Source organism: Rana temporaria, chromosome 11 (genome assembly GCF_905171775.1).
Source record: "Rana temporaria chromosome 11, aRanTem1.1, whole genome shotgun sequence".
NCBI classification, from domain to species: domain Eukaryota; kingdom Metazoa; phylum Chordata; class Amphibia; order Anura; family Ranidae; genus Rana; species Rana temporaria.
This window is the reverse complement of record NC_053499.1, coordinates 83,666,697-83,694,259: the sequence shown is the minus strand read 5'-3', so window position 1 is coordinate 83,694,259 and position 27,563 is coordinate 83,666,697. Positions and strand designations below refer to the sequence as shown.

General features: G+C 40.6%; 1 protein-coding gene across 1 annotated transcript in view; it reads left to right on the top strand.

Moving 5' to 3' along the window:
- The first annotated feature begins 1,601 nt into the window (after window positions 1-1,601).
- The window catches only part of SLC6A2 (solute carrier family 6 member 2), an 821,078-nt gene continuing 795,116 nt past the window's right edge, over window positions 1,602-27,563 (top strand). The window contains exons 1-2 of the mRNA XM_040328742.1: window positions 1,602-1,869; window positions 2,886-3,308. Of these exons, the coding sequence (XP_040184676.1) occupies window positions 2,996-3,308 (313 nt within the window). The 5' untranslated portion in view covers window positions 1,602-1,869; window positions 2,886-2,995. The remainder of the gene's footprint in view (window positions 1,870-2,885; window positions 3,309-27,563) is intronic.

The window sequence follows — 27,563 nt, the reverse complement described above, 5'->3', positions numbered from 1 at the left end:
GCGCAATTGTCTGTTAAAGCAACGCAGTGCCGAATCGCAAAACCTGGCCTGGGCATTTAGCTGCCTAAAGGTCCGGGGGTTAAGTGGTTAAAAACAATATTTTTGAAAACTTTTTTTGCATTGGTACATGTCCCCCAGGGCAGTACCCAGGGCCCCCCCATACCCTTTTTATGGGCAATAACTTGCATATAAACCTTCAAATGGGTATTTTAGATTTATTTAAATTCGAGTGCCATAGATTTCACTGGGGTACGCAGTTCGGGTCCAAACTTTTGCGATGTTCGAGAGTTCTGGTCACAAACCAAACGGTGGGGTTTTCGGTCTATCTCTACTGATCTGTATATTCTGATGGAGAGGGAGTCCATATCGAATGCATGGATAATGGAACAGTGTTTTTTTTTTTCCACAATAAAGTTTTTATTGCAAGAGAAAATAAAATAATAATTGTACAAGGTAATAACGTGTACAAATAATTATTTGTAGTATAAGTTTAGTAATGTGTACATAACATCATCAAATTAGTTGTTAGGCAGTTTTTTTTTTTTTACGTACTGTTTTCTGAAAATATTTTGTCATAGCATAGAATCTCCTCTCGCAACTATGGTAATTGGCACAGGAATGACATCTAACTTCTGGCACTGATATTACATATAGTCTATACTAATTATCTAGTTTCTACATAAAAAATATGTGATACACACACGCACGCTTTTATACGGTTCAAATAAACATTCAACCATCTGCAATGCTTTTTAGTCCTACATTACAGAATTTAAAAAGCTGATCTATCTACCAGTGGTACTGTAGAAGGAATGCACAGCAGAATGGCAGTGAAAGGGTTAAACTACCTATTGCTATCTGTGGCTGTCACAGCTTGGAATATTATGTGGTAGGTTCTAGTACAAGCTGTACAAAACATCAGTTTGTGATATATTAACTGTGTTTTGAAGATTTAACCAAGTTTGATAAAACCAAAACAAATTAAGAATAACATTCCTGTTTTCCGAGGAGAACGCTTACAAGAAATGTAATACAATATGAGATTTAGGAGATAAAACATAACAACCAGAGAAAATGTTATGTAAAATATATACAAACAAATGATAAACTAACGTGTCACCTAATCTATACAGGAGGATCTGCTTCAAATTATTTGCAAGCATATTTGTTTACCTGTTTAAACTAAAAAATGTTTAGTACATATAGCCAGTGTAGGCACACAAGGAAGCATACCTAGAATTTACTATTTAGCTTTTGCAGTTTAGATTTTACATCAATTTCTGTAGAAATAAATAAAAAAAAATGAGTAGCCAACAGGTTAATTCTTACTTTCTGTTATGCTCCTGTGGGGACATCAATATAAATTACATTTGATGTGATCCAGATAATCTTTCTCTTCCATTTGCTGCAACTCGACCTAAGGGCATGCTAATTTACATATTTCAGATTGCTTATATGTCCCTGTAATGCCTGATGCTTAAGAGATATATAATCACTTCCCTAATAAACTTGCTTTTGGCTTTTCTAAAAAAATAAATTAAATTCAAAAAACTATTTTTTTTTTACAATGTAAACACAAGTGTTCTGTGCAGATTTCTGGTATTTCTTTGCTGTAGTATCCATAGGTGGTGCTGCTGAGTTTCCAGTGTCTACAGTGGGTGTATTGGTTTAACAAGCAGCACGTGCATTGAGTGCATCATGGTTTAAAAGCTGGCAACTTTCTATTCTTTACAGTTTTCTCATAACAGAAGGATCACAGACTTTTCACTTGGAGAGGGCAGGGATTGGAAGGACTGAGTGGTCTTCATGTTGTTCAACATAAGCTTACTGAAAGACTTGTTGATATTAAAATCTACTTGCTGCAAGCTGGTAAGTCTGTGCACTTTTCCAAAAACATATTTTTAGTTAGCAAGTAGTGAATTATGGTTATCACAGAAGCTTTTAATAGTTTACCAAATTACTTACTAATCCTTATATATATATATATATATATATATATATATATATATATATATATATATATTTGTGTGAGTGTGTGTTTGTGGCATTGTAATTTATGGTGAAATCTGTTAGAAGGACTGTATTAGGGTGATATGTACAATGCCAATGCTTTATAAATGCTTAAGATAAAAAAATGAATATGGTAAAATGCTATGTTAGTTTTAGCACACAAATATTTTTTTTTTGATAGTCATTTCATAGTTGTGATCTAATTCAGAATATGCTTTGTCAAAATATTGTCTAAGGAGACTACGGAATTGGTGCAAGTAAAAATGTATCAGTGTTTGCTTGCAAACCCTGTGTCTGAGGTACTAGACTGCCAACTGCAACAGTTTTTGAAAAAAATCTAGGTTAAAGTCATCACTCTACTTGCAACAATTTGGGTTATTTAGAAAGGGAGTATTGTTAGCAAACAGTGTGGAGATAGTATATTATAGGTATCAGACTTCAATCCTACAACAAAATTGCCTTCTCTACCATCCCCAGCATCTCTAAGGACCACATCAAAAAAAATTCTAATGCAACAGTTTATGGAATTGTAAAATCGACAATTTTTTGCATTTTAAATAATGCCTAGAGTTGTTATTAAAGCATACATTGAACATATTTTACATCCTAATCCTAGCATACAGAACAGGAGCTTTATGGTCTAAAAATAGTATGAACAATATTGAATACATATGAATAAAGGAACATCAAACACATTTCCAGTTATATAGCTTAAGAAAATCTGAAAATCAAGAACTGTTAACTAGTATAACACATTTCAATGTGCCTTGTATAGGAGACTGGACTGATTTGTTTATAAAGCTAATTTAATTACTAAATATTTGAGTACCCACATTGTGAAATATTTGTATTGATTTTTTTTTCTACTCTTTCAGAAAGAAGAGTTGAATAAAAAAAGGTTAAACATCAGTACAAAGACTGCACTTGGTTTTTACTCTCCTTGAAAATCCTTTACAGATCTTGTTGCACGGCTAATACTTTTCAGATGCCAAAATCTAAGATCCTCATTCACGGTCATACTGACCATAGATTGTCAGCAGTGGTTCCCTTCAATGAATTTTCCCCAGAAAAGAAAGATGTCGAACTGATTTTAGTCAAAGAACAGAATGGAATTCAATATACAAATAACACAGTTATCGCCCCAGATGCTTCCCAGAAATATGAGGTTCCGGTGCCAGAAGAGCAAGAAAGGGAGCACTGGGGCAAGAAAATTGACTTTCTTCTATCAGTTGTTGGTTTTTCAGTGGATTTGGCCAATGTCTGGAGATTCCCTTATCTCTGCTATAAGAATGGAGGCGGTAAGAACCTTTTATGACAATATATACTTTTTAAATTGCTGTTGGATTGCTTTATTTAATAGCAACAAGCTTACAATTGCTGTTCAATTTAATAACATATAAGGAACTTGTTGATAATAGGAAGCTGTACTGAAAGAAAATGCGGGCTGCCATTGCTGACTTTACCTTTTAAAAATACTGGTTGCTTAGCTTTTACACTACACTAATCCATTAAGTATGAACAGAAAAGGTTTTAACGTTGCTCTGACTTGATGCATCTTTTTTTCTGTATAAGTGAGTCAAGGTTTTTAATCCAGAGACAGTCAGGCAAATAGTTTTTTTCTAAATAAGGTCAGCAATGGCAGCCTACATGTTTTTGTCAGTAAAGGTGCACTATAAAAGTTTGATAATAATATATTAAATGCTGTAATCTTGGTGCAAACCAAGCATAACCCACAAGTTCACCTGTTGCAGTTTGTTGCACACTAGTATATGTTGAAATTTTGGTTTGTTTTTGATGTGGACCTGAGCTGACTTGTAATGTGCCTTTTAATACCTTATGTTCGAACATCTCTGTGATGCATTGAGATTTGATGACTGTCATGGGTAGCTGTAGAAAAAGTAATACAGATCACTGGGTGGGAAAATAATATACCTATGTAAGGGTACGTTACAAGGAGAAAGGGTAGGTATGATAGGTAGAGAAGACTTGTCAGCAGTACTATTGTTGCAAATATGCTCAGAAAATGTCTGTGTTGGCAAAAATATTTTATGGGCCAAGAAAATTATATTTATAGGATGGATTCAGCTCTGTATGGGATCCACACGGGGGATTTTTCTTCACTTCCTGTCTGTGTGACACCAGTACATGAAATAGAGCATGTCCGTGACAGGATCATAAAAGCAGCAATAGAAGAAAATGTCTGATGTTCTAACTTTTTGCACACTTCTAAAAATGAATTTTGTGTTAGTTTTTGCCTGTTCCCCCAATTGAGAGTGTTCACTTCACTTTGTATCCTGATAGGACATACAGAGAAATACACAACAAGACACAGATTGCAATAAAAACATGACTAAAGTTCTAACACTTCCCAAGCCTGTCCTCTTCCTCTGAAAATGCTAGCTGCCTGGCTGTTGTGCTAATCAAATGGCTTGACTTTGTAAGGACAGGGATGTGTTAATAGCAGGTTTACCAGGAAAAATAAAGAAAAAGAAGATTTGAAAATCACATTTAAGGTCTAATAAACTGCAATATATCAATCTTTCCTTTTCTCTCTCACTGGGTAATGTATGTCTTCTTATACACATATGGGTATAAGTAACTATATACGGTAACTATGTGGACGAAGTATAATTATAAAACATTTATTTTGCCAGCAGTTTCACTTAACCACTTAAGCCCCGGACCAATACGCTGTCTAAAGACCCAAGGTGTTTTTACAATTTGTCACTGCGCTGCTTTAACTGGTAATTGCGCGGTCATGCAATGTTGTACCAAAACGAAATTTGCGTCCTTTTCTTCCCACAAATAGAGCTTTCTTTTGATGGTATTTGATTGCCTATGCGATTTTTATTTTTTGCGATATAAACGGAAACCCCAAGGAAACTGCTGAGAGGCATGTTGAGTCCATTGAATATTTTTTTTTTGTCCCAAGTGATTGAATAATGACAAAAAAAAAAATTACAAAAAGTTGTCACTAAATGATATATTGCTCACACATGCCATGGTTATATGTGGAATTGCACCCCAAAATACATTCTGCTGCTTCTTCTGAGTTCGGGGATACCACATGTGTGGGACTTTTTGGGAGCCTAGCCACGTACGGGACCCCGAAAACCAAGCACCGCCTTCAGCATTTCTAAGGGCGCAAATTTTTGATTTCACTCCTCACTACCTATCACAGTTTCGAAGGCCATAAAATGCCAAAATAGCACAAAACCCGGCCAAATGACCCCATTTTGGAAAGTAGACACCCCAAGCTATTTGCTGAGAGGCATGTCGAGTCCATGGAATATTTTATATTTTGACACAAGTTGCGGGATAATGACAAACTGATTTTGTTTTGCACAAAGTTGTCACCAAATGATATATTTCTCACACATGCCATGGTTATATGTGGAATTGCACCCCAAAATACATTCTGCTGCTTCTCCTGAGTACAGGGATACCACGTGTGTGGGACTTTTTGGGAGCCTAGCCGCGTACGGGACCCCGAAAACCAATCACCACCTTCAAGATTTCTAAGGGCATACATTTTTGATTTCACTCCTCACTACCTATCATAGTTTTGAAGGCCATTCAATGCCAAGATGGCACACAACCCCCCCAAATGACCCCATTTTGGAAAGAAGACACCCCCAAGCTATTTGCTGAGAGGAATGTTGAGTTCATGGAATATTAATTTTTTTTGCCCCAAGTGATTGAATATTGACCAAAAAAATAAATAAAAAATAAATTACAAAACGTTGTCACTAAATGATATATTTCTCACACATGCCATGGTTATATGTGGTATTGCACCCCAAAATACATTCTGCTGCTTCTCCTGAGTACGAGGATACCACATGTGTGGGACTTTTTGGGAGCTTAGCCGCGTACGGGACCCCGAAAACCAATCACCACCTTCAAGATTTCTAAGGACATAAATTTTTGATTTCACTCACACAAATCTTGAAGGCGGTGATTGGTTTTTGGGGTCCCGTACTTGAAATCAAAAATGTATGCCCTTAGAAATCTTGAAGGCGGTGCTTGGTTTTCGGGGCCCCGTACGCGGCTAGGCTCCCAAAAAGTCCCACACATGTGGTATCCCCGTACTCAGGAGAAGCAGCAGAATGTATTTTGGGTTGTAATTCCACATATAACCATGGCATGTGTGAGCAATATATCATTTAGTGACAACTTTGTGCAAAAAAAAAACAGTTTATCATATTCCCGCAACTTGTGTTAAAATATAAAATATTCCATGGACTCGACATCCCTCTCAGAAAATAGCTTGGGGTGTCTACTTTCCAAAATGGGGTCATTTGGGGGGTTTTTGTGCTATTTTGGCATTTATTGGCCTTCAAAACTGTGATAGGTAGTGAGGAGTGAAATCAAAAATTTACACCCTTAGAAAGCCTGAAGGCGGTGATTGGTTTTTGGGGTCCCGTACGCGGCTAGGCTCCCAAAAAGTCTCACACATGTGGTAGCCCCGTACTCAGGAGAAGCAGCAGAATGTATTTTGGGGTGTAATTCCACATATGGGGGGAGTATGCTTTGTGCGTGGGTGTAAGCGTTACTGGCACTAACTAGCTACCTAGCGGCACCAGCGACACTAATACAGCGATCAGAAAAATGATCGCTTAGTGATGCTAGCAATAGGGGGGTGAAAGGGTTAACTCTAGGGGCAATCAGGGGTTAACACCTTTATTAGAAAATGTATGGGGGTACCTAACGCTATAAAAACCTAGCGGCCGAACCACAAAAAATAACTAGCTACCTAGCGGCACTAATACAGCGATCAGAAAAACGATCGCTTAGTGACGCTCGTAATAGGGGGAAAAAGGGTTAACTCTAGGGGCAATCAGGGGTTAAAACCTTTATTAGAAAATGTATGGGGGTACCTAACGCTATAAAAACCTGGCGGGCGAACCTCAAAAAATAACTAGCTACCTAGCGGCACCAGCGACACTAATACAGCGATCAGAAAAACGATCGTTTAGTGACGCTGGCAATAGGGGGTGAAAGGGTTAACTCTAGGGGCAATCAGGGGTTAAAACCTTTATTAGAAAATGTATGGGGGTAGCTAACGCTATAAAAACCTGGCGGGCGAACCTCAAAAAATAACTAGCTACCTAGCGGCACGAGCGACACTAATACAGCGATCAGAAAAACGATCGCTTAGTGACGCTGGCAAAAGGGGGGTGAAAGGGTTAACTAGGGGGTGATCAAGGGGTTAAAAGTGTAAGGTCCAGGGTAGCCCCCTACCCCCCCCCCCCCCCCAATAAAGGTTTTAACCCCTTGATCACCCCCTAGTTAACCCTTTCACCCCCCTTTTGCCAGTGTCACTAAGCGATCGTTTTTCTGATCGCTGTATTAGTGTCGCTCGTGCCGCTAGGTAGCTAGTTTTTTTTTTTAGGTTCGCCGCCATGTTTTTATAGTGTTAGGTACCCCCATAAATTTTCTATGGCGGCGAACCTAAAAAAAAAATAGCTACCTAGTGGCACGAGCGACACTAATACAGCGATCAGAAAAACGATCGCTTAGTGACGCTGGCAAAAGGGGGGTGAAAGGGTTAACTAGGGGGTGATCAAGGGGTTAAAACCTTTATTGGGGGGGTAGGGGGCTATCCTGGACCTAACACTAACTGCCTGACACTAACTGCCTGTCATACTGACACTAAATGCAGTGATCAGTAAATGATCACTGCTATTTAGTGACAGTGTGACAGTGGGGGGCTGGGGGGGGTGACCGGGGGGGGATTGTATGCCTATGTGTACAGGTGTCAGTGTAGTGCTTGTGTACTCACTGTGTGATGTCTCCACTCCTCCGCTGGACGAATATACCGGCAGGAGGAGCGGTGACATCACTTCCTCCTCTGCCTGTGTTTACAATGCAGGCGGAGGAGGGCGGGGGAGGAAGCGCATTGGCTGGGGAGCGATCCGGAGGGGGCGGACAAAAACGAACCGGATCACTCGTGAAGATTACCGACCCGCAGCATGTACCGGGGGGGGTCCCGATCGGACCCCCGACCCCCGTCAAGCAGGGCACGTACAGGTACGTTGATGTGCCTGTCCGTGCCATTCTGCTGACGTAAATGTACATGAGCGGGTCGGGAACTGGTTAAAAGAAAATTATTACTAAAAGTAATATAGACTGCCAATGCTGGTAAAAGAAGAAATTTTACCGCGCTAAAAAACAATAAATTGCTAACAAAGCTGCAACAACAGAGTGTCATACAAACACAACAATGTAGAAAGAAAGGAGGAGATGTTGCGCTAAAAACTTAAATAAAACTAAACCATGAGATTGAGGTATGATAATTGATGAAGCCAGTAAACCCAAATCAATAAGGGACTACAAAAAGGAAGAACTCAGTCCCAATGTGTCCACAATAGTGTAGTTCATATGAGAGTGAACAGATGTTGAGGAGCAAATATGAAAACCACCACCACGAACCAGTAAAAATTGGAGGCTTACCACATGGCAAGCAATATATGCTTGCGGCTGCAAACCCCAGCCAGGGCCTTTAGGCGATCCTCACAGGGGGAGGTGGGAGGGGAAGATGATTCTTGAAGCCTCCAGCGAAAACAAGATTTTTGAACCGTATCACAGAAAAAAGAACACTCAATGGTGAAGTATGTTTGACCAGCACACACATGAGGTATAAAGTGACTTAGAGAACCACCACCACCAGCACCCTATAAGTAGGAGGCTTACCAGAACATGTATGAACATCAGCGGGTGGCTAAAACCCTAGCCTGGGCCTTTAAACTCCTGGGCTGTGATAGTAGTCCTAAGTATCCTCCGTGTTCAATAGGTACATAAAGGGAGTAATGGAGCCCACATAGTGAAGTTCGTTTTAACGTTATACGTTTAATAGATAAAAATTGCACTTACAATGTCACAATAGGGATAAAACAAAGAGAAGCCGGCCGGCTCGGAACAAACGCCCGTCCACTCTAAACAACACGTCCTGCGTCAGCACGCTACCTTCCCGACGCGTGTTTCGTCATAAAATTACGTCATCTGGGGCACGGGCGACGTGCTGACACATCGCATTAAATACATTCCAGCAAAGCCAAGCCTCGATCTGAATCCACAGGCTAATTGACCGCTCATGGTGGCTGCGCTGGGACAAATTAGAATTGGAATAATCCAAGTAAAATAAAAAAGGCCCTCTTGTGGTTAAATTATATATAGCAACCAGAGCCTGTATGGGCTTAAATTGAACTTATATGTAAATAAAAAGATAAAAATTAAGAGGCCATCTTGTGGTTAGATTAAATATGACAACAAGAGCCTATAAGGGCATAGAGTATGTTTATGGAGTAACAACATAAAAAAGGGGCATTTATCCTAGAGAGAGATCAATTATGCTCTCCAGAAAAAGTGTATATCTTTCCTGTATGATTACCAGGGAACTAAATAAATGCTCTAAAGGTCAAAATAGGGCATATGGTGTTTATAGAGTGAATAAAACAGTGACAAAAACTTTATGTGTTTAAATTAAGCACTGTGAAGAAATGGAAAAATCAAAAAGAATAATTTAATGCATAAAAAGACCTAGATTCAAAGCATAAATATTTAAATTGCAATGAAAATCTAGGATAAGTGAAAAATATATAGAGTGAAATATTAGATATAAATTAAATATACCTAAATAAGCGTGAAGTATAAAATTATTATTATGTGATAAAAAATAAGAGATATAGAATAATGTGAAATATTCAATATTAATAAATTTAATATGCCTTCAAATATATGAAGCATAAATAATTTATAAAGTGAAAAATATATATCAAAATATTTTTTTTATAAAAACTATATATTGTTAATCATAAGTGAATGTGAATGATTTTGATATTAAAAATGTATTGAATTATTATTAATGATAAAAAATAGAAAAAATATATGGAAAAAATATATATATAAAACATAAAAAATGTGAAAAACATGAATATAAAAGAGAATAAAAAATATAAGACTCCAAGAAATAAATAAGGTATATTACAAAATATATTGAAGAGGGCCCATAAATGACCAGCATCAACTGGTAGAACCAAGTTTGTCTAAAAACGTGTATCCAATATGAAAAAATATATATATAAACCCAGTTATAGGCCAATATAAGGGTCCACCTATAGTTCAGATCGAGTTCACAGATATAAGATGGACCATACAGTAAACATAAACTGACATAAAAAATCAAGAGTTGTCAATAAAAGCGTTGACGTCAACCTCGATATTGAGTCCATATGGGGTATAGCTTTTAATTTTATGTACCCATAGCATTTCTGATCTAGAGATGCTCCTCACTAGTGGGCTACCACGCCAATGAGGGCTATATCTATCAATCCCCAAGAAGATTGTCTTTGAGGGGTCCTTATTGTGTGCCAAGCAATAGTGCTTTGATACTGAGTGGTTCAAAAAACCGGCTAAAATATTTGTGATGTGCTCATTAAGTCTCACTGAGAGGGCTCTCTTGGTTCTACCCACATATTGGAGCCCGCAGGGGCATTGCAGCAAGTAAACCACCCCCTCAGTCGCACATGTGATGAAGGGTTTGATTGTGTGTTGTTCACCTGTGACCGTAGAAGTAAAATTATGCGTTCTTCTATGCATACAGCCACTAAGGGAACACACCCGACATTTCCTACACTGGTAAAAACCAGTAAAGGAATTGAGGAAGGTGGTTTTAATGGTAGGTGGTTCAAGAACATTGGGAGCCAATTTGTGTCTCAAGGCCGAACCACCCTTAAATATCACCTGAGGGTTGTCAGGCAGAATAGGGCCCAATATTGGATCATTCTTAAGAATGTGCCAATGTTTTTTAAGGAGTTTTTTTACACTAAAATGCTGAGTAGAGAAGGTGGTAATAAAGGGGACAACAGGCACCCTGCTAGTGTCCCGTGGTTTACTCTTAAGTAGTTGAGCTCTATCAACAGTTTTAACTTCCTCAAGTGTAGATGTCAAAGAACCCAAATTGTACCCCTTTTCCAGAAACCTATTTGTTAAAATAGCTGATTGGTCCAAGAAGTCGGTCTCATTAGAGCAATTGCGTTTGATACGCAAAAATTGACTTTTAGGCACCGACTTCAGCCAAGAATCATGATGACAGCTGTCAGTAGGGATGTAGGAATTTCTATCTGTACCTTTGAAATAAGTACTCGTACAAAAAACCCCTGCCTGAACCGAAATTGTGAGATCCAGGAAGTTAATATTAGATTGACTCGTCTCAAAATTGAGGTGGAATTTTGATATATATTTTTCACTTTATAAATTATTTATGCTTCATATATTTGAAGGCATATTAAATGTATTAATATTGAATATTTCACATTATTCTATATCTCTTATTTTTTATCACATAATAATAATTTTATACTTCACGCTTATTTAGGTATATTTAATTTATATCTAATATTTCACTCTATACATTTTTCACTTATCCTAGATTTTCATTGCAATTTAAATATTTATGCTTTGAATCTAGGTCTTTTTATGCATTAAATTATTCTTTTTGATTTTTCCATTTCTTCACAGTGCTTAATTTAAACACATAAAGTTTTTGTCACTGTTTTATTCACTCTATAAACACCATATGCCCTATTTTGACCTTTAGCGCATTTATTTAGTTCCCTGGTAATCATACAGGAAAGATATACACTTTTTCTGGAGAGCATAATTGATCTCTCTCTAAGATAAATGCCCCTTTTTTTATGTTGTTACTCCATAAACATACTCTATGCCCTTATAGGCTCTTGTTGTCATATTTAATCTAACCACAAGATGGCCTCTTAATTTTTATCTTTTTATTTACATATAAGTTCAATTTAAGCCCATACAGGCTATGGTTGCTATATATAATTTAACCACAAGAGGGCCTTTTTTATTTTACTTGGATTATTCCAATTCTAATTTGTCCCAGCGCAGCCACCATGAGCGGTCAATTAGCCTGTGGATTCAGATCGAGGCTTGGCTTTGCTGGAATGTATTTAATGCGATGTGTCAGCACGTCGCCCGTGCCCCAGATGACGTAATTTTATGACGAAACGCGCGTCGGGAAGGTAGCGTGCTGACGCAGGACGTGTTGTTTAGAGTGGACGGGCGTTTGTTCCGAGCCGGCCGGCTTCTCTTTGTTTTATCCCTATTGTGACATTGTAAGTGCAATTTTTATCTATTAAACGTATAACGTTAAAACGAACTTCACTATGTGGGCTCCATTACTCCCTTTATGTACCTATTGAACACGTGGGATACTTAGGACTACTATCACAGCCCAGGAGTTTAAAGGCCCAGGCTAGGGTTTTAGCCACCCGCTGATGTTCATACATGTTCTGGTAAGCCTCCTACTTATAGGGTGCTGGTGGTGGTGGTTCTCTAAGTCACTTTATACCTCATGTGTGTGCTGGTCAAACATACTTCACCATTGAGTGTTCTTTTTTCTGTGATACGGTTCAAAAATCTTGTTTTCGCTGGAGGCTTCAAGAATCATCTTCCCCTCCCACCTCCCCCTGTGAGGATCGCCTAAAGGCCCTGGCTGGGGTTTGCAGCCGCAAGCATATATTGCTTGCCATGTGGTAAGCCTCTAATTTTTACTGGTTCGTGGTGGTGGTTTTCATATTTGCTCCTCAACATCTGTTCACTCTCATATGAACTACACTATTGTGGACACATTGGGACTGAGTTCTTCCTTTTTGTAGTCCCTTATTGATTTGGGTTTACTGGCTTCATCAATTTTCATACCTCAATCTCATGGTTTAGTTTTATTTAAGTTTTTAGCGCAACATCTCCTCCTTTCTTGCCAATGCTGGTCTTCTAAGAAAACTAGCTATTGCCTAGTTGTCCCTGACTTAAATATTTGTTTTTGAGCCAAGCCAAGTTATACTGCTGGTAAGATGTTTTTTTTTTTATAATTAAACATTTAGGAGTTACACTTAAATAATAAAAAAAAGTTAAAGAAGATAGTCATGAGACAGTGAGAAAGAAAAATAAAGATTCATATGTTGTAGCTTATCAGCCCTTAGATGTCATGGCTGGATTTGTTTCTTTTCTTGTTCTTATTTGCCTTTATTTTACCCAGTGATCTTGCTAGTAACACACTTCCTGTCCTAGGTTGACTATGCTTGCTGTGCTGTATCTACGGAGGACCAGCGTTGTCATCTTAGGCTGCCTTCCTGATATGAACTACAAACACCTTACCCTCGCCTCATTTTTAATAAAGTGCTGGTATCCTTTGTTCACAGATAATAGCTGGGAAGGCTGATAAGAATATTTGATATTTCTTTTCAGTGCACAGTAAGCTATAAGGACACCATATTTCTTCTAATATTAACAAGTGAAAATATAGCACATCTGCATTTAAGTGTAAAAAAACCTTAAAGGGGTTGTAAAGGTTCATGTTTTCCCACCTTAATGCATCCTATGCATTAAGGTGAAAAAACATCTGCCAACTACCGGCCCCCCAGCCCCCCCCGTTTTACTTACCTGAGCCCTGGAAAGTCTTGCATCGCGAACACGGGCTGGGCGGTCCCGGATGTTATGTATTGTTATAAGAGTGGCGAGTCAGCACGTCGCTCGTACCCCTGGAAGAAGTCATCTGTGTGACGAAACGGCGTAGGGAGGAGCGGCGTGCTGACGTCACCACGATCCACGCTGTCTACCCAGAAGGACGAGCGGACAGCAGAGCCGGCCGGCTAATACTATATATCGCACTTTTTTACCTACATACATGTGAGTGTATTACTTTTTTATATTAAACATTTTAAACGATATCACACCATGTCAGTGTTTTTCTCCTCTGGGTTACATCTATGGAGAAAGTTGGTCTGATATAGAAGATTGGTGAAACAGGAGAGAGAGTGACAGTTTATCCAGGACCCCTATTGACCTATGTGTTTACATGCCTGATTTATTTCTTGCTCTGGTAAGCAGTTGGTACATAAGTGGTGGGGGATTTGTCATCTGATTCACAAGATTTTGCCTGGATATCTAGCTTCACCCATTCGGAGAACTTTCTGTCACTTCCTGCAATCTTCTGTGATACATCCTATATGGACTTTTGCACAACTTTTTTCAGTTTTAATGCACTGGGGTTTTGTGTGCACTTAGCATAATTGAAGGTTTATGTTGGTTCAATTTGCAGCGCAGCTTTTCTTTATAAATCGTATTCTTGTGTGTATCTGACATATAAGCTGCAGCAGCCTTTTTTTATTTTTATTATTTTCATTTTTAGTATTTGTGATGGTATTGGTATGATATCCCCGTCAACGTTCCCTTCTTCCCATAACGAAAATCACCCCAATATTCCACGAGAAGGAATATCCCTGGAGTCGCCCAGAAAGCCACACATGCCAAGCTTACTGCTGGAACAACACAGACTTTAATGGTTTTTCTTCTCAGCTTTTTATACAGTCCAAGACATTGAAGCAACAATGAAATCTCCACCCCCCCTAATCACACACTAAGGCTAATTACTAAAACATTCCAGACAGGTCGGCACCGACCGACAATTATCATGTCTAATCACTGCACATTCCTTAAACAACAAACCACCTTCACACACTGAGTTTCCTAAGCAGACGTTTCGTCTGTATCCAGTTTGACACCTATTAACACCTCTGAGAATCACTAGGTTGTAGACAGGGTTATCACACAATTAAAGGCCTTTCAAAAGCTAGCCTTTTAACATATGAACAGTGTTCACAGAGAGAGATGAATCACACATGAAAACACCTGTTACCTGTAACCCACAGCATTAAGTTAGCAGGGAGAGCATTAGACTGAAGCATATAGGCAATTGCATCACAATGGCCCCCCTTTTTCTCCCTGCTACGGCAAACCCGGTTGGACCTTCCCTGGTCCAGTAGGGTTGACGGGTTCAGAGCTTTTAGTCCGAGGTTAACTCCGTTTGGCGTAACTGACCTCCCTTGGCAACTGCTCCCGACTCAGGTATGTCACCGGGTCGTCAGATCACACGCCGGTCAGTCCCCAAGTCTTTGTGTGATCTGCAGAGTCACCAGAAGTCAGTGTGAAGACGGCGAATGGGTCTGTGCGCCGCCATCTAGGTGTCCCGCTATGGGAGGGGCAGGTTATGGCTCTGAAGTGACAGTCACAGGAGATTCATAAAAAGAAAAAGTTATATTTGTTGAAATGCTGTAGCACTGGTGCTCAGAGTCCGGGGGGGGAGGGGACTCAGAGCCCCATAAGGTCAGCCACCCCCTGCTCCCTCCGCAGCCGCCGGTTCTCCTCTTTGAGCTTCTCCAGCTCCATCTCCAGTTCATGGAGCCTGGGGGGGTCAGCCCGCTGTGACCTCAGGTGGTTGTTCTCCTCCTCCATGCGGCTTATGCACTCCTCCAGCTCTATGTACTCACGGATCAGATCCTGCTTGCTCATGTCCTGCAGGCTTTCCACGTGGTCCTTCATCATCAGGAACTGGGTGGTGGTGTAAGGGGCCACCGGTGGGCCCTTGGCGAACATCTCGGCCCGCATCTGGGGCGCCCGCTGCGATTCCTTCTCCTCCAGTCGCTTCTTCTCCTCCCAGGTCCGCTGGTTATATGACTTCCAGGACCTCTTCTTCTTGGAGGGTAGCTGGCGGTGCCTCTTTCTGCCCAGCTCCCTCCAAGGCCCCTCCGGCTCATGGCTGTCGCCCATGACCAGCTGACAATGGTGTTCCCTGTTGTCCGTAATAACAGATTGTACCATGAGGGCTTCGTAAGGGGTGCCCAATGGTTCTTCCTGACCCAGCTCCTGGGGATCCCAAGCCGAGTCTACACAATGGGCTGCTGCTGGTGGGCGGTACCCAGGTTGAATAAATGAACGTAGGGAGGGGTGGTGGCGCTGCCCTACCTACAACTGGACACAGCAAAAATTGTGAACAGTAACCCAAATGGGTATGAGGTAACGTGTAATAGTCTAGTGGTCAATACAGTAAGTGAAAGCAGACCTGTGTTCCGACAAAATATTATGGTGATAATACAATATTGAATAGAATGCCCCACCACATATATATATTGTGGGGTGAAGGTAGGTAAGAATATCGCTAGTAGGCTATAAAAATAGCCTGTGTGGGTTCCACTGTGCTATAAATACAAATAATACTAATAAGATACGTAAAAATTATACATGTGACAAAAAGGATGAGCGTGTGACAAAAATGCAAAGTTGTGGTACTTGTAAATAAATATATATTGTGATAGTCCAATTTTATGTATATATAGTACAGAAAAAATATAGTCCAGCAATATATATGCAATGAAAGAAACTTATTGCAACAAAAATATGAAAAAGGCCATCCAGGGAGTGGTAAAGTCCGTGCTGTTAAAGGTGCACCTGTGAAGGTGAGTGCTCAGGTATACAGTAGTGGAACTTGCACGCAGTGGTCACGGTGCTCCCCCTTATGGGTCCCCACTTACCAGAGGCACTAACCCCTGCAGGGGTAAAGTGCAAGTAGTCAGCCTCGGACGGCTCAATGGTCTCCCGTAGTTCCTCAGTTGTACTTGGGGCCTCCTAGATGTAATAGTGGTGTTTTATCCGGATCCAAGGTAAGTGGTTGTTTTAAAAGCCAGCAGCCCTCCGGAGAAAAAAACACACTGACATAGCGTGGTATGTTGGAATAAGTGCTTGGTTTATTAGCACTCACAAAGGCATGCAGGGTACATCAAAAATATAAGAACATAAAAATATATATTAGAGCGGGGGTGGTTGCTCTAAGGAATAAAAGTTTTAAAAGCAAAAATATGAATGTGGAGCAGCTAACAGCCTGTTAGCATAGCTCCGTCGCTGCACTGGGTAAGACAGGAAGTATCGGCTATCGCCTGGGACCGGCGTGCGTTCCACTGATACTCAAGCTAAAAACCGGAAGTGCGTGCGTGTGTGCGTGTATCCGCTTTACGCGCGTTTCGTCATATTACGTCTTCAGAAGCGGGTGCACGCATCCAGCAGAAGGTGGCCTATATAGTAGGTTTCAATATGCAAAACCCCACCCACTAACGGCAGTGGCCAATCGTATTTTTCATGCGGGGTTCCCATCAAATCCGATCTTAAGGGAGGTGTAACCTTGGGTTTATCCTGTTTGCATATTTACACCCTATTATCCTGACTGTGGCTATAATGTACCATAATCCTACTATCCGCAGTGTTTGTGCGGGTCTGCCATCGCCACAATCGGTATAAATCAATGTGTATAAACAGGCAACCTAATCTGCTAATTGCGCCATTAACTAGCGGTCATTTACAGAAATCAAAAAACAGATATATAGAACATAATAAAATGTAAGTAAGATAATTGAATATTAAATGTCCGTCTTATATATATTAGAGACAAAGGCGTAAGGTTAATTAGCATAAGCTCTTATTTAAAGGGCTACAACCAAACTGGTCATGGGTAACTCAGCCCATGGAAGGGGGTCTGTATATACAATGCGCCCTATTACCAGCGCAGATAATTAGATATGTTTATTAAAAACATGGTAGAGCTAGCTATCTAAAGATGCATACGTAAGAGACATGGGGGAATGCAAATCGCAAATGGAGATAGCCATAAACGGTTGATAGCTCCAAGTTGGTACTGGTTAAAGGTGGCTACACTTGAGTAGAGGCTGTACTTCCAAGCCTTCTTACAGGGGTGTTGTGAAATTACATATGGATAATATAAAAGGGGTATATGAGAAAGTATATATAGAAGACACAACTACGCATAGAGATAAAGGATATATATATATATATATATGGAAAATTGAATATATAGTATTGGGGTAGAAATGTATTAACTATATATAAGTGGTCGTCGGTTATCTAGGGTATGTAAGCTGGCATACCCGACAAGGACATACAATAATGTGGGGATTGTAAATATATATGTCAATAAATAGTTATGTCAATAAATAGTGTATGCCCTCTTGGGGGGAATAGATGTTGGCCTTGAAGGCATTGCTGTATGGAAATAATAGGGCATTGGAGACATTTATATGTGAGAGTGTCAATATAGTTAACCTGGAGATCTAGTTCAGGGGTTGGCCAGGAAGCAATTTAGATCAATATCCTTATTTAACCCGTGAGGTGCCAATGATCCCAGACGGTAGATCCAGCTGGTTTCATTCTGGGAAATAGCTGTAGTTTTATTACCACCCCTCCAGTTATCTTTTACAAGGTCTATACCGTAAAAGATCAGACCACTAGGGTCTTGGTGGTGGACCTCTTTAAAGTGGCGTGATAGATAGTGCTTATCATATCCTGTTTTTATCCTGTTTATATGTTCACGAATTCTCACTTTGAGGGGTCTGGTTGTTCTTCCTACATATTGTAGGTGGCAGGGGCATTCAATAATATACGTTACATGGGTGGTACTGCAGGTAATGAGTTCTCTTATTTTGTATTCTCTAAAGTCAGTTCTTGACTTAAAACTCATTTTTCGTCTTGGTTGTTTTTTACTAACCCTGCAGGGCAGGCATTTCTGGCATTTATAAAAGCCCTTAAGTTCAGGACATATACTAACTGATCGCGGTGGGTCTACAACATTGTGCACAAGATGGTGGCGGAGGGAGGGAGCACGTCTGTAGATAAAGTTGGGTTTTTTCCTTAGTATTTTGGAGAGGGCGTGGTCCTCTTGTAGGATCGGCCAGTACTTTTTGATTATGTGCTCAAGATCCTTATATTGAGAGTTAAAACCTGTAATGAATGCCACATCTGGCTTATTTTGCTTGTTCTTTTTCTTTGGTGCCAGCATGTTGTTCCTGTTCATATTTAGAACTTCTTCCTTCAATTTTATCAGGTTTTGCTCTTTGTATCCCTTTTCCTTGAATCGATCTATGATTATATCAGCTTGTGTTTTATAGTCGGCAATTGAACTACAGTTTCTCCGCAATCTCATCATTTGTCCTTTGGGTATATTGGACTTCCACCTGGGGTGGTGGCAGCTTGCTGATGGGATGTAGCCATTGCGGTCCGTTGACTTAAAGTGTGTTCTTGTCTGTAGTATTGGGCCGTCTTTAAAAATCTGAAGGTCAAGGAAATCTATACATTCTCTATCACATTTTCCTGTGAAGGTAAGACCATATCTGTTGGAATTGAGCTCTTCCAAGAATTCCTGGAAGCTGTCCGCCGTCCCGTCCCATAGGATGATAATATCATCGATGTACCGCCGGTATAGCTTGATATGGGAGATGTTTCTGTTGTAAACATATTCTTCTTCCCAACAGTCCATCAATAGGTTAGCAACGCTAGGTGCATAGCGTGCCCCCATCGCCACGCCCCTAGTTTGAACATAGTAGCTTTTTTTATACCAGAAGTAATTACATTTCATGGCCATTTCCAGCCCTTCTACGATGAAGTTGATCTGTTGCTGTTTGAGCCTGGTGTTCTGATGTAACGCTTTCTCCACCCCCATAATGCCATCTCTCTGAGATATACTGGTATACAATGAGTTGACATCGATGGTGGCTAATAGTAGATCTTGTACTTCACCAATATGCTGCAGTTCGTTAATAAGTTGCAGACTATCACGAAGATGTGATTTTCCCTCTTTAACAACAGGTTGTAGATATGTATCCAGATATTCTCCTAAGCGAGAAAAGATGAAATTGATCCCGCTTATAATAGGGCGGCCTGGGGGTTTATGCAGTCTCTTATGGATCTTGGGGGTGTAATAGATCACTGGTGTCTTTGTAGAATTAGAAACCAGATACTCCGCCTCCTTCTTATTGAGTATCCCCATGGTTGCACCCTTTTTGACAAACTTGGTCAGTTGTTTGATGAATCGTATTTTCGGGTTACCTTTTAATTTTTTATAGGTGTTTTCGACACTCAGCAGGTTTTTCATTTCTTCCTCGTAATCTATTTTATTTAGAATTACCAGTCCGCCCCCCTTATCTGCTGGCCTGATAATCACATCATTCTTATTGCCAATCTCCTTAATGGTTTTCCACACATTTTTATTTTTGTTTTTAAATTTCTTCTGTAGTTTTCTTAAATCCCCCTCCACCATCTTTTTAAACGCTCCTATACATTGGTTGCCCGGTGTATTGGGGTTGAACGTGGAGTTGTTTCTCAGATTGGTTTGAGTGTATTCCGACGCCTCCATTTCATGCTCCTCTGTGTTGTTCAAAAAGAATTTGCGTAGATTCAGTTTTCTAAGAAATTTCTGGAGGTCGATGTATACCTCAAATTGGTCTAAAGTTTTTTCTGGGGCATATTTAAGGCCTAAATCTAATATGCGTAATTCGTCTTCAGTTAGTTGAATATTACTAAGATTAAATATCCCTTTCCCTAGTGTTGTCTTGGGCGTTTTCTTCTGCCCTCCCCTACACCCTCTGGTGCGTTTTCTCTTTGTATTTGATCCATTTCTCTCTCCTGGTTGTGGGGTCTGCTGTTCCATTGATTGGGATAAGTTCCCTGACCTTGGTAGGGTTGGTTTCTTTGACTTTCCCCTCTTCCCGATGGTCGTGACTGGGTACCCCCTCGGTTGCCATTCCCCCCTCTCCATCCGGGGTTTCCGTAACCTGTCCTTGGTCTCCATCTTCCTGGTGGGCGGATGTTGGGGCCACCTCTGGGAAAATCCCCATAGTCCCTTGTATTTCTTCCTTGATGGTAATATGGATCGTATGGGTATTGATTTCTTCCTGGGGGACTCCTGTTGCGACTCTGTGATCTCCACCTGGGGGGGTTCCTATTACGGCTCTGTGACCTCCACCTAGGGGGGTTTGGGCTCCTTTGATATTCGTCATCGTGATATCTGACCCTTCTATTTGCAGGTCTTCCTTGTTGCCCTCTCGGTGTATGGCCTATATTTTGTGTAAATTCCCTGGGTCTATTGGGTACTATCGGATCAGTGATGGAGCTATCATCTGAATCATTCACTGGGATCAGTTCATTTTCATCCAGGAGTGTCTCATCAAGATTCTCAATGGGTTCATCAATGGAGGCTTGCCATTTGTAGACTTGCGCATTTTTATAGTCTAGAGCGTCTCTTTTAAATTTCTTTTGTTTTTTAATCTGTATATCAGTATCATATTTTTTAATCACATCCTGCAGTTCTTTAGTTTTATCTTTATAATCTTGTTGGTCTGCAAATGGTAGTAGTAGATTTTGAATTTCTTTTATACTTTGTTCTATTGTCTTAAGTTTAAATTTCCTCCTTTTAACTATTTTATGTAGGAGTTCATTTTTTTAATACATGTGAAAATGAACTCCTACATAAAATAGTTAAAAGGAGGAAATTTAAACTTAAGACAATAGAACAAAGTATAAAAGAAATTCAAAATCTACTACTACCATTTGCAGACCAACAAGATTATAAAGATAAAACTAAAGAACTGCAGGATGTGATTAAAAAATATGATACTGATATACAGATTAAAAAACAAAAGAAATTTAAAAGAGACGCTCTAGACTATAAAAATGCGCAAGTCTACAAATGGCAAGCCTCCATTGATGAACCCATTGAGAATCTTGATGAGACACTCCTGGATGAAAATGAACTGATCCCAGTGAATGATTCAGATGATAGCTCCATCACTGATCCGATAGTACCCAATAGACCCAGGGAATTTACACAAAATATAGGCCATACACCGAGAGGGCAACAAGGAAGACCTGCAAATAGAAGGGTCAGATATCACGATGACGAATATCAAAGGAGCCCAAACCCCCCTAGGTGGAGGTCACAGAGCCGTAATAGGAACCCCCCCAGGTGGAGATCACAGAGTCGCAACAGGAGTCCCCCAGGAAGAAATCAATACCCATACGATCCATATTACCATCAAGGAAGAAATACAAGGGACTATGGGGATTTTCCCAGAGGTGGCCCCAACATCCGCCCACCAGGAAGATGGAGACCAAGGACAGGTTACGGAAACCCCGGATGGAGAGGGGGGAATGGCAACCGAGGGGGTACCCAGTCACGACCATCGGGAAGAGGGGAAAGTCAAAGAAACCAACCCTACCAAGGTCAGGGAACTTATCCCAATCAATGGAACAGCAGACCCCACAACCAGGAGAGAGAAATGGATCAAATACAAAGAGAAAACGCACCAGAGGGTGTAGGGGAGGGCAGAAGAAAACGCCCAAGACAACACTAGGGAAAGGGATATTTAATCTTAGTAATATTCAACTAACTGAAGACGAATTACGCATATTAGATTTAGGCCTTAAATATGCCCCAGAAAAAACTTTAGACCAATTTGAGGTATACATCGACCTCCAGAAATTTCTTAGAAAACTGAATCTACGCAAATTCTTTTTGAACAACACAGAGGAGCATGAAATGGAGGCGTCGGAATACACTCAAACCAATCTGAGAAACAACTCCACGTTCAACCCCAATACACCGGGCAACCAATGTATAGGAGCGTTTAAAAAGATGGTGGAGGGGGATTTAAGAAAACTACAGAAGAAATTTAAAAACAAAAATAAAAATGTGTGGAAAACCATTAAGGAGATTGGCAATAAGAATGATGTGATTATCAGGCCAGCAGATAAGGGGGGCGGACTGGTAATTCTAAATAAAATAGATTACGAGGAAGAAATGAAAAACCTGCTGAGTGTCGAAAACACCTATAAAAAATTAAAAGGTAACCCGAAAATACGATTCATCAAACAACTGACCAAGTTTGTCAAAAAGGGTGCAACCATGGGGATACTCAATAAGAAGGAGGCGGAGTATCTGGTTTCTAATTCTACAAAGACACCAGTGATCTATTACACCCCCAAGATCCATAAGAGACTGCATAAACCCCCAGGCCGCCCTATTATAAGCGGGATCAATTCCATCTTTTCTCGCTTAGGAGAATATCTGGATACATATCTACAACCTGTTGTTAAAGAGGGAAAATCACATCTTCGTGATAGTCTGCAACTTATTAACGAACTGCAGCATATTGGTGAAGTACAAGATCTACTATTAGCCACCATCGATGTCAACTCATTGTATACCAGTATATCTCAGAGAGATGGCATTATGGGGGTGGAGAAAGCGTTACATCAGAACACCAGGCTCAAACAGCAACAGATCAACTTCATCGTAGAAGGGCTGGAAATGGCCATGAAATGTAATTACTTCTGGTATAAAAAAAGCTACTATGTTCAAACTAGGGGCGTGGCGATGGGGGCACGCTATGCACCTAGCGTTGCTAACCTATTGATGGACTGTTGGGAAGAAGAATATGTTTACAACAGAAACATCTCCCATATCAAGCTATACCGGCGGTACATCGATGATATTATCATCCTATGGGACGGGACGGCGGACAGCTTCCAGGAATTCTTGGAAGAGCTCAATTCCAACAGATATGGTCTTACCTTCACAGGAAAATGTGATAGAGAATGTATAGATTTCCTTGACCTTCAGATTTTTAAAGACGGCCCAATACTACAGACAAGAACACACTTTAAGTCAATGGACCGCAATGGCTACATCCCATCAGCAAGCTGCCACCACCCCAGGTGGAAGTCCAATATACCCAAAGGACAAATGATGAGATTGCGGAGAAACTGTAGTTCAATTGCCGACTATAAAACACAAGCTGATATAATCATAGATCGATTCAAGGAAAAGGGATACAAAGAGCAAAACCTGATAAAATTGAAGGAAGAAGTTCTAAATATGAACAGGAACAACATGCTGGCACCAAAGAAAAAGAACAAGCAAAATAAGCCAGATGTGGCATTCATTACAGGTTTTAACTCTCAATATAAGGATCTTGAGCACATAATCAAAAAGTACTGGCCGATCCTACAAGAGGACCACGCCCTCTCCAAAATACTAAGGAAAAAACCCAACTTTATCTACAGACGTGCTCCCTCCCTCCGCCACCATCTTGTGCACAATGTTGTAGACCCACCGCGATCAGTTAGTATATGTCCTGAACTTAAGGGCTTTTATAAATGCCAGAAATGCCTGCCCTGCAGGGTTAGTAAAAAACAACCAAGACGAAAAATGAGTTTTAAGTCAAGAACTGACTTTAGAGAATACAAAATAAGAGAACTCATTACCTGCAGTACCACCCATGTAACGTATATTATTGAATGCCCCTGCCACCTACAATATGTAGGAAGAACAACCAGACCCCTCAAAGTGAGAATTCGTGAACATATAAACAGGATAAAAACAGGATATGATAAGCACTATCTATCACGCCACTTTAAAGAGGTCCACCACCAAGACCCTAGTGGTCTGATCTTTTACGGTATAGACCTTGTAAAAGATAACTGGAGGGGTGGTAATAAAACTACAGCTATTTCCCAGAATGAAACCAGCTGGATCTACCGTCTGGGATCATTGGCACCTCACGGGTTAAATAAGGATATTGATCTAAATTGCTTCCTGGCCAACCCCTGAACTAGATCTCCAGGTTAACTATATTGACACTCTCACATATAAATGTCTCCAATGCCCTATTATTTCCATACAGCAATGCCTTCAAGGCCAACATCTATTCCCCCCAAGAGGGCATACACTATTTATTGACATAACTATTTATTGACATATATATTTACAATCCCCACATTATTGTACGTCCTTGTCGGGTATGCCAGCTTACATACCCTAGATAACCGACGACCACTTATATATAGTTAATACATTTCTACCCCAATACTATATATTCAATTTTCCATATATATATATATATCCTTTATCTCTATGCGTAGTTGTGTCTTCTATATATACTTTCTCATATACCCCTTTTATATTATCCATATGTAATTTCACAACACCCCTGTAAGAAGGCTTGGAAGTACAGCCTCTACTCAAGTGTAGCCACCTTTAACCAGTACCAACTTGGAGCTATCAACCGTTTATGGCTATCTCCATTTGCGATTTGCATTCCCCCATGTCTCTTACGTATGCATCTTTAGATAGCTAGCTCTACCATGTTTTTAATAAACATATCTAATTATCTGCGCTGGTAATAGGGCGCATTGTATATACAGACCCCCTTCCATGGGCTGAGTTACCCATGACCAGTTTGGTTGTAGCCCTTTAAATAAGAGCTTATGCTAATTAACCTTACGCCTTTGTCTCTAATATATATAAGACGGACATTTAATATTCAATTATCTTACTTACATTTTATTATGTTCTATATATCTGTTTTTTGATTTCTGTAAATGACCGCTAGTTAATGGCGCAATTAGCAGATTAGGTTGCCTGTTTATACACATTGATTTATACCGATTGTGGCGATGGCAGACCCGCACAAACACTGCGGATAGTAGGATTATGGTACATTATAGCCACAGTCAGGATAATAGGGTGTAAATATGCAAACAGGATAAACCCAAGGTTACACCTCCCTTAAGATCGGATTTGATGGGAACCCCGCATGAAAAATACGATTGGCCACTGCCGTTAGTGGGTGGGGTTTTGCATATTGAAACCTACTATATAGGCCACCTTCTGCTGGATGCGTGCACCCGCTTCTGAAGACGTAATATGACGAAACGCGCGTAAAGCGGATACACGCACACACGCACGCACTTCCGGTTTTTAGCTTGAGTATCAGTGGAACGCACGCCGGTCCCAGGCGATAGCCGATACTTCCTGTCTTACCCAGTGCAGCGACGGAGCTATGCTAACAGGCTGTTAGCTGCTCCACATTCATATTTTTGCTTTTAAAACTTTTATTCCTTAGAGCAACCACCCCCGCTCTAATATATTTTTATGTTCTTATATTTTTGATGTACCCTGCATGCCTTTGTGAGTGCTAATAAACCAAGCACTTATTCCAACATACCACGCTATGTCAGTGTGTTTTTTTCTCCGGAGGGCTGCTGGCTTTTAAAACAACCACTTACCTTGGATCCGGATAAAACACCACTATTACATCTAGGAGGCCCCAAGTACAACTGAGGAACTACGGGAGACCATTGAGCCGTCCGAGGCTGACTACTTGCACTTTACCCCTGCAGGGGTTAGTGCCTCTGGTAAGTGGGGACCCATAAGGGGGAGCACCGTGACCACTGCGTGCAAGTTCCACTACTGTATACCTGAGCACTCACCTTCACAGGTGCACCTTTAACAGCACGGACTTTACCACTCCCTGGATGGCCTTTTTCATATTTTTGTTGCAATAAGTTTCTTTCATTGCATATATATTGCTGGACTATATTTTTTCTGTACTATATATACATAAAATTGGACTATCACAATATATATTTATTTACAAGTACCACAACTTTGCATTTTTGTCACACGCTCATCCTTTTTGTCACATGTATAATTTTTACGTATCTTATTAGTATTATTTGTATTTATAGCACAGTGGAACCCACACAGGCTATTTTTATAGCCTACTAGCGATATTCTTACCTACCTTCACCCCACAATATATATATGTGGTGGGGCATTCTATTCAATATTGTATTATCACCATAATATTTTGTCGGAACACAGGTCTGCTTTCACTTACTGTATTGACCACTAGACTATTACACGTTACCTCATACCCATTTGGGTTACTGTTCACAATTTTTGCTGTGTCCAGTTGTAGGTAGGGCAGCGCCACCACCCCTCCCTACGTTCATTTATTCTTCTACTATCCCCTATGGGGATTTGTTTTTGGGGGGCTGCAGCCTGATTATTGATTATTGATTATTTTGATTATTTTGATTATTCTGATTATTTTGATTATTTTACCTATCGTTTTTTCCGGATTTGATTAGATACTTGTCTAGTATCCACTGCCATTTATATTAGCCTGGGCAGATCCTAAGCGCGGATTAACCCCTATCTTACGGTACCCAGGTTGAGACCAATTTGACCTGGTGTTGTCATTCATGGGGCAATTCTGCTTGAAGTGACCCAACTGTTTGCACCGGAAGCAGCGTTGTTCGTTGTCCTCCTGGCGTGGGTAGCGAGGGCTAGATGTCATCGGTCTGTTAGGCGGTTGGTATCTAGCGGCTGGTGGGTGTGAGGGCGCCGTTGGTTGTGGAGGTTGTACCCGTGGTGTGACCTGGTTTGTCTTGCGAGTATCCGCATATTCATCCGCCAACTTCGCGGCCTCTGGTAGAGTCATGGGCCTGCGATCTCTCACCCAATCCTTGACGTCCGTCTGGATGTGATTGTAAAATTGCTCCAGGAGCATTAGTTGCAAAATGTCCTCTGCGGTGGTGGCCTGGCTGCTGTTAACCCAGTTAGAGGCCAACAGGGACAACTGGCATGCCCATTCCGCGTAAGAGTCTTTCGTGGTTTTGCGTGAGTCCCTGAACTTCTGTCGGTGGGACTCTGGGGTTACTGCATAACGAGCCAGGAGCACTTCTTTAACCCTGGCGTAGCTATGGATATCCTGATCTGGCACGGTCCGGAAAGCATCAGAAGCTTTGCCTGACAGTTTGCCTGACAATATTGCAACCCACTCTCTTCTAGCTATTCGGTGCAGGTTACATTGTCGCTCAAAATCCGCCAGGTAGTTATCAATTTCACAGTCTTTTTCATCAAAAGCTTTAAAAGCGCTAAACGGAATCTTCCTTGTGTCTGCTGTGCTGTACTCACTGTTCGGAGAAGGTACGGCTGCTTGTTGGACTGCTGCCAGTTTTAACTGTAGTTCTGCGTCCCTTATTTCTTTAGCCTTCTGTAGTTC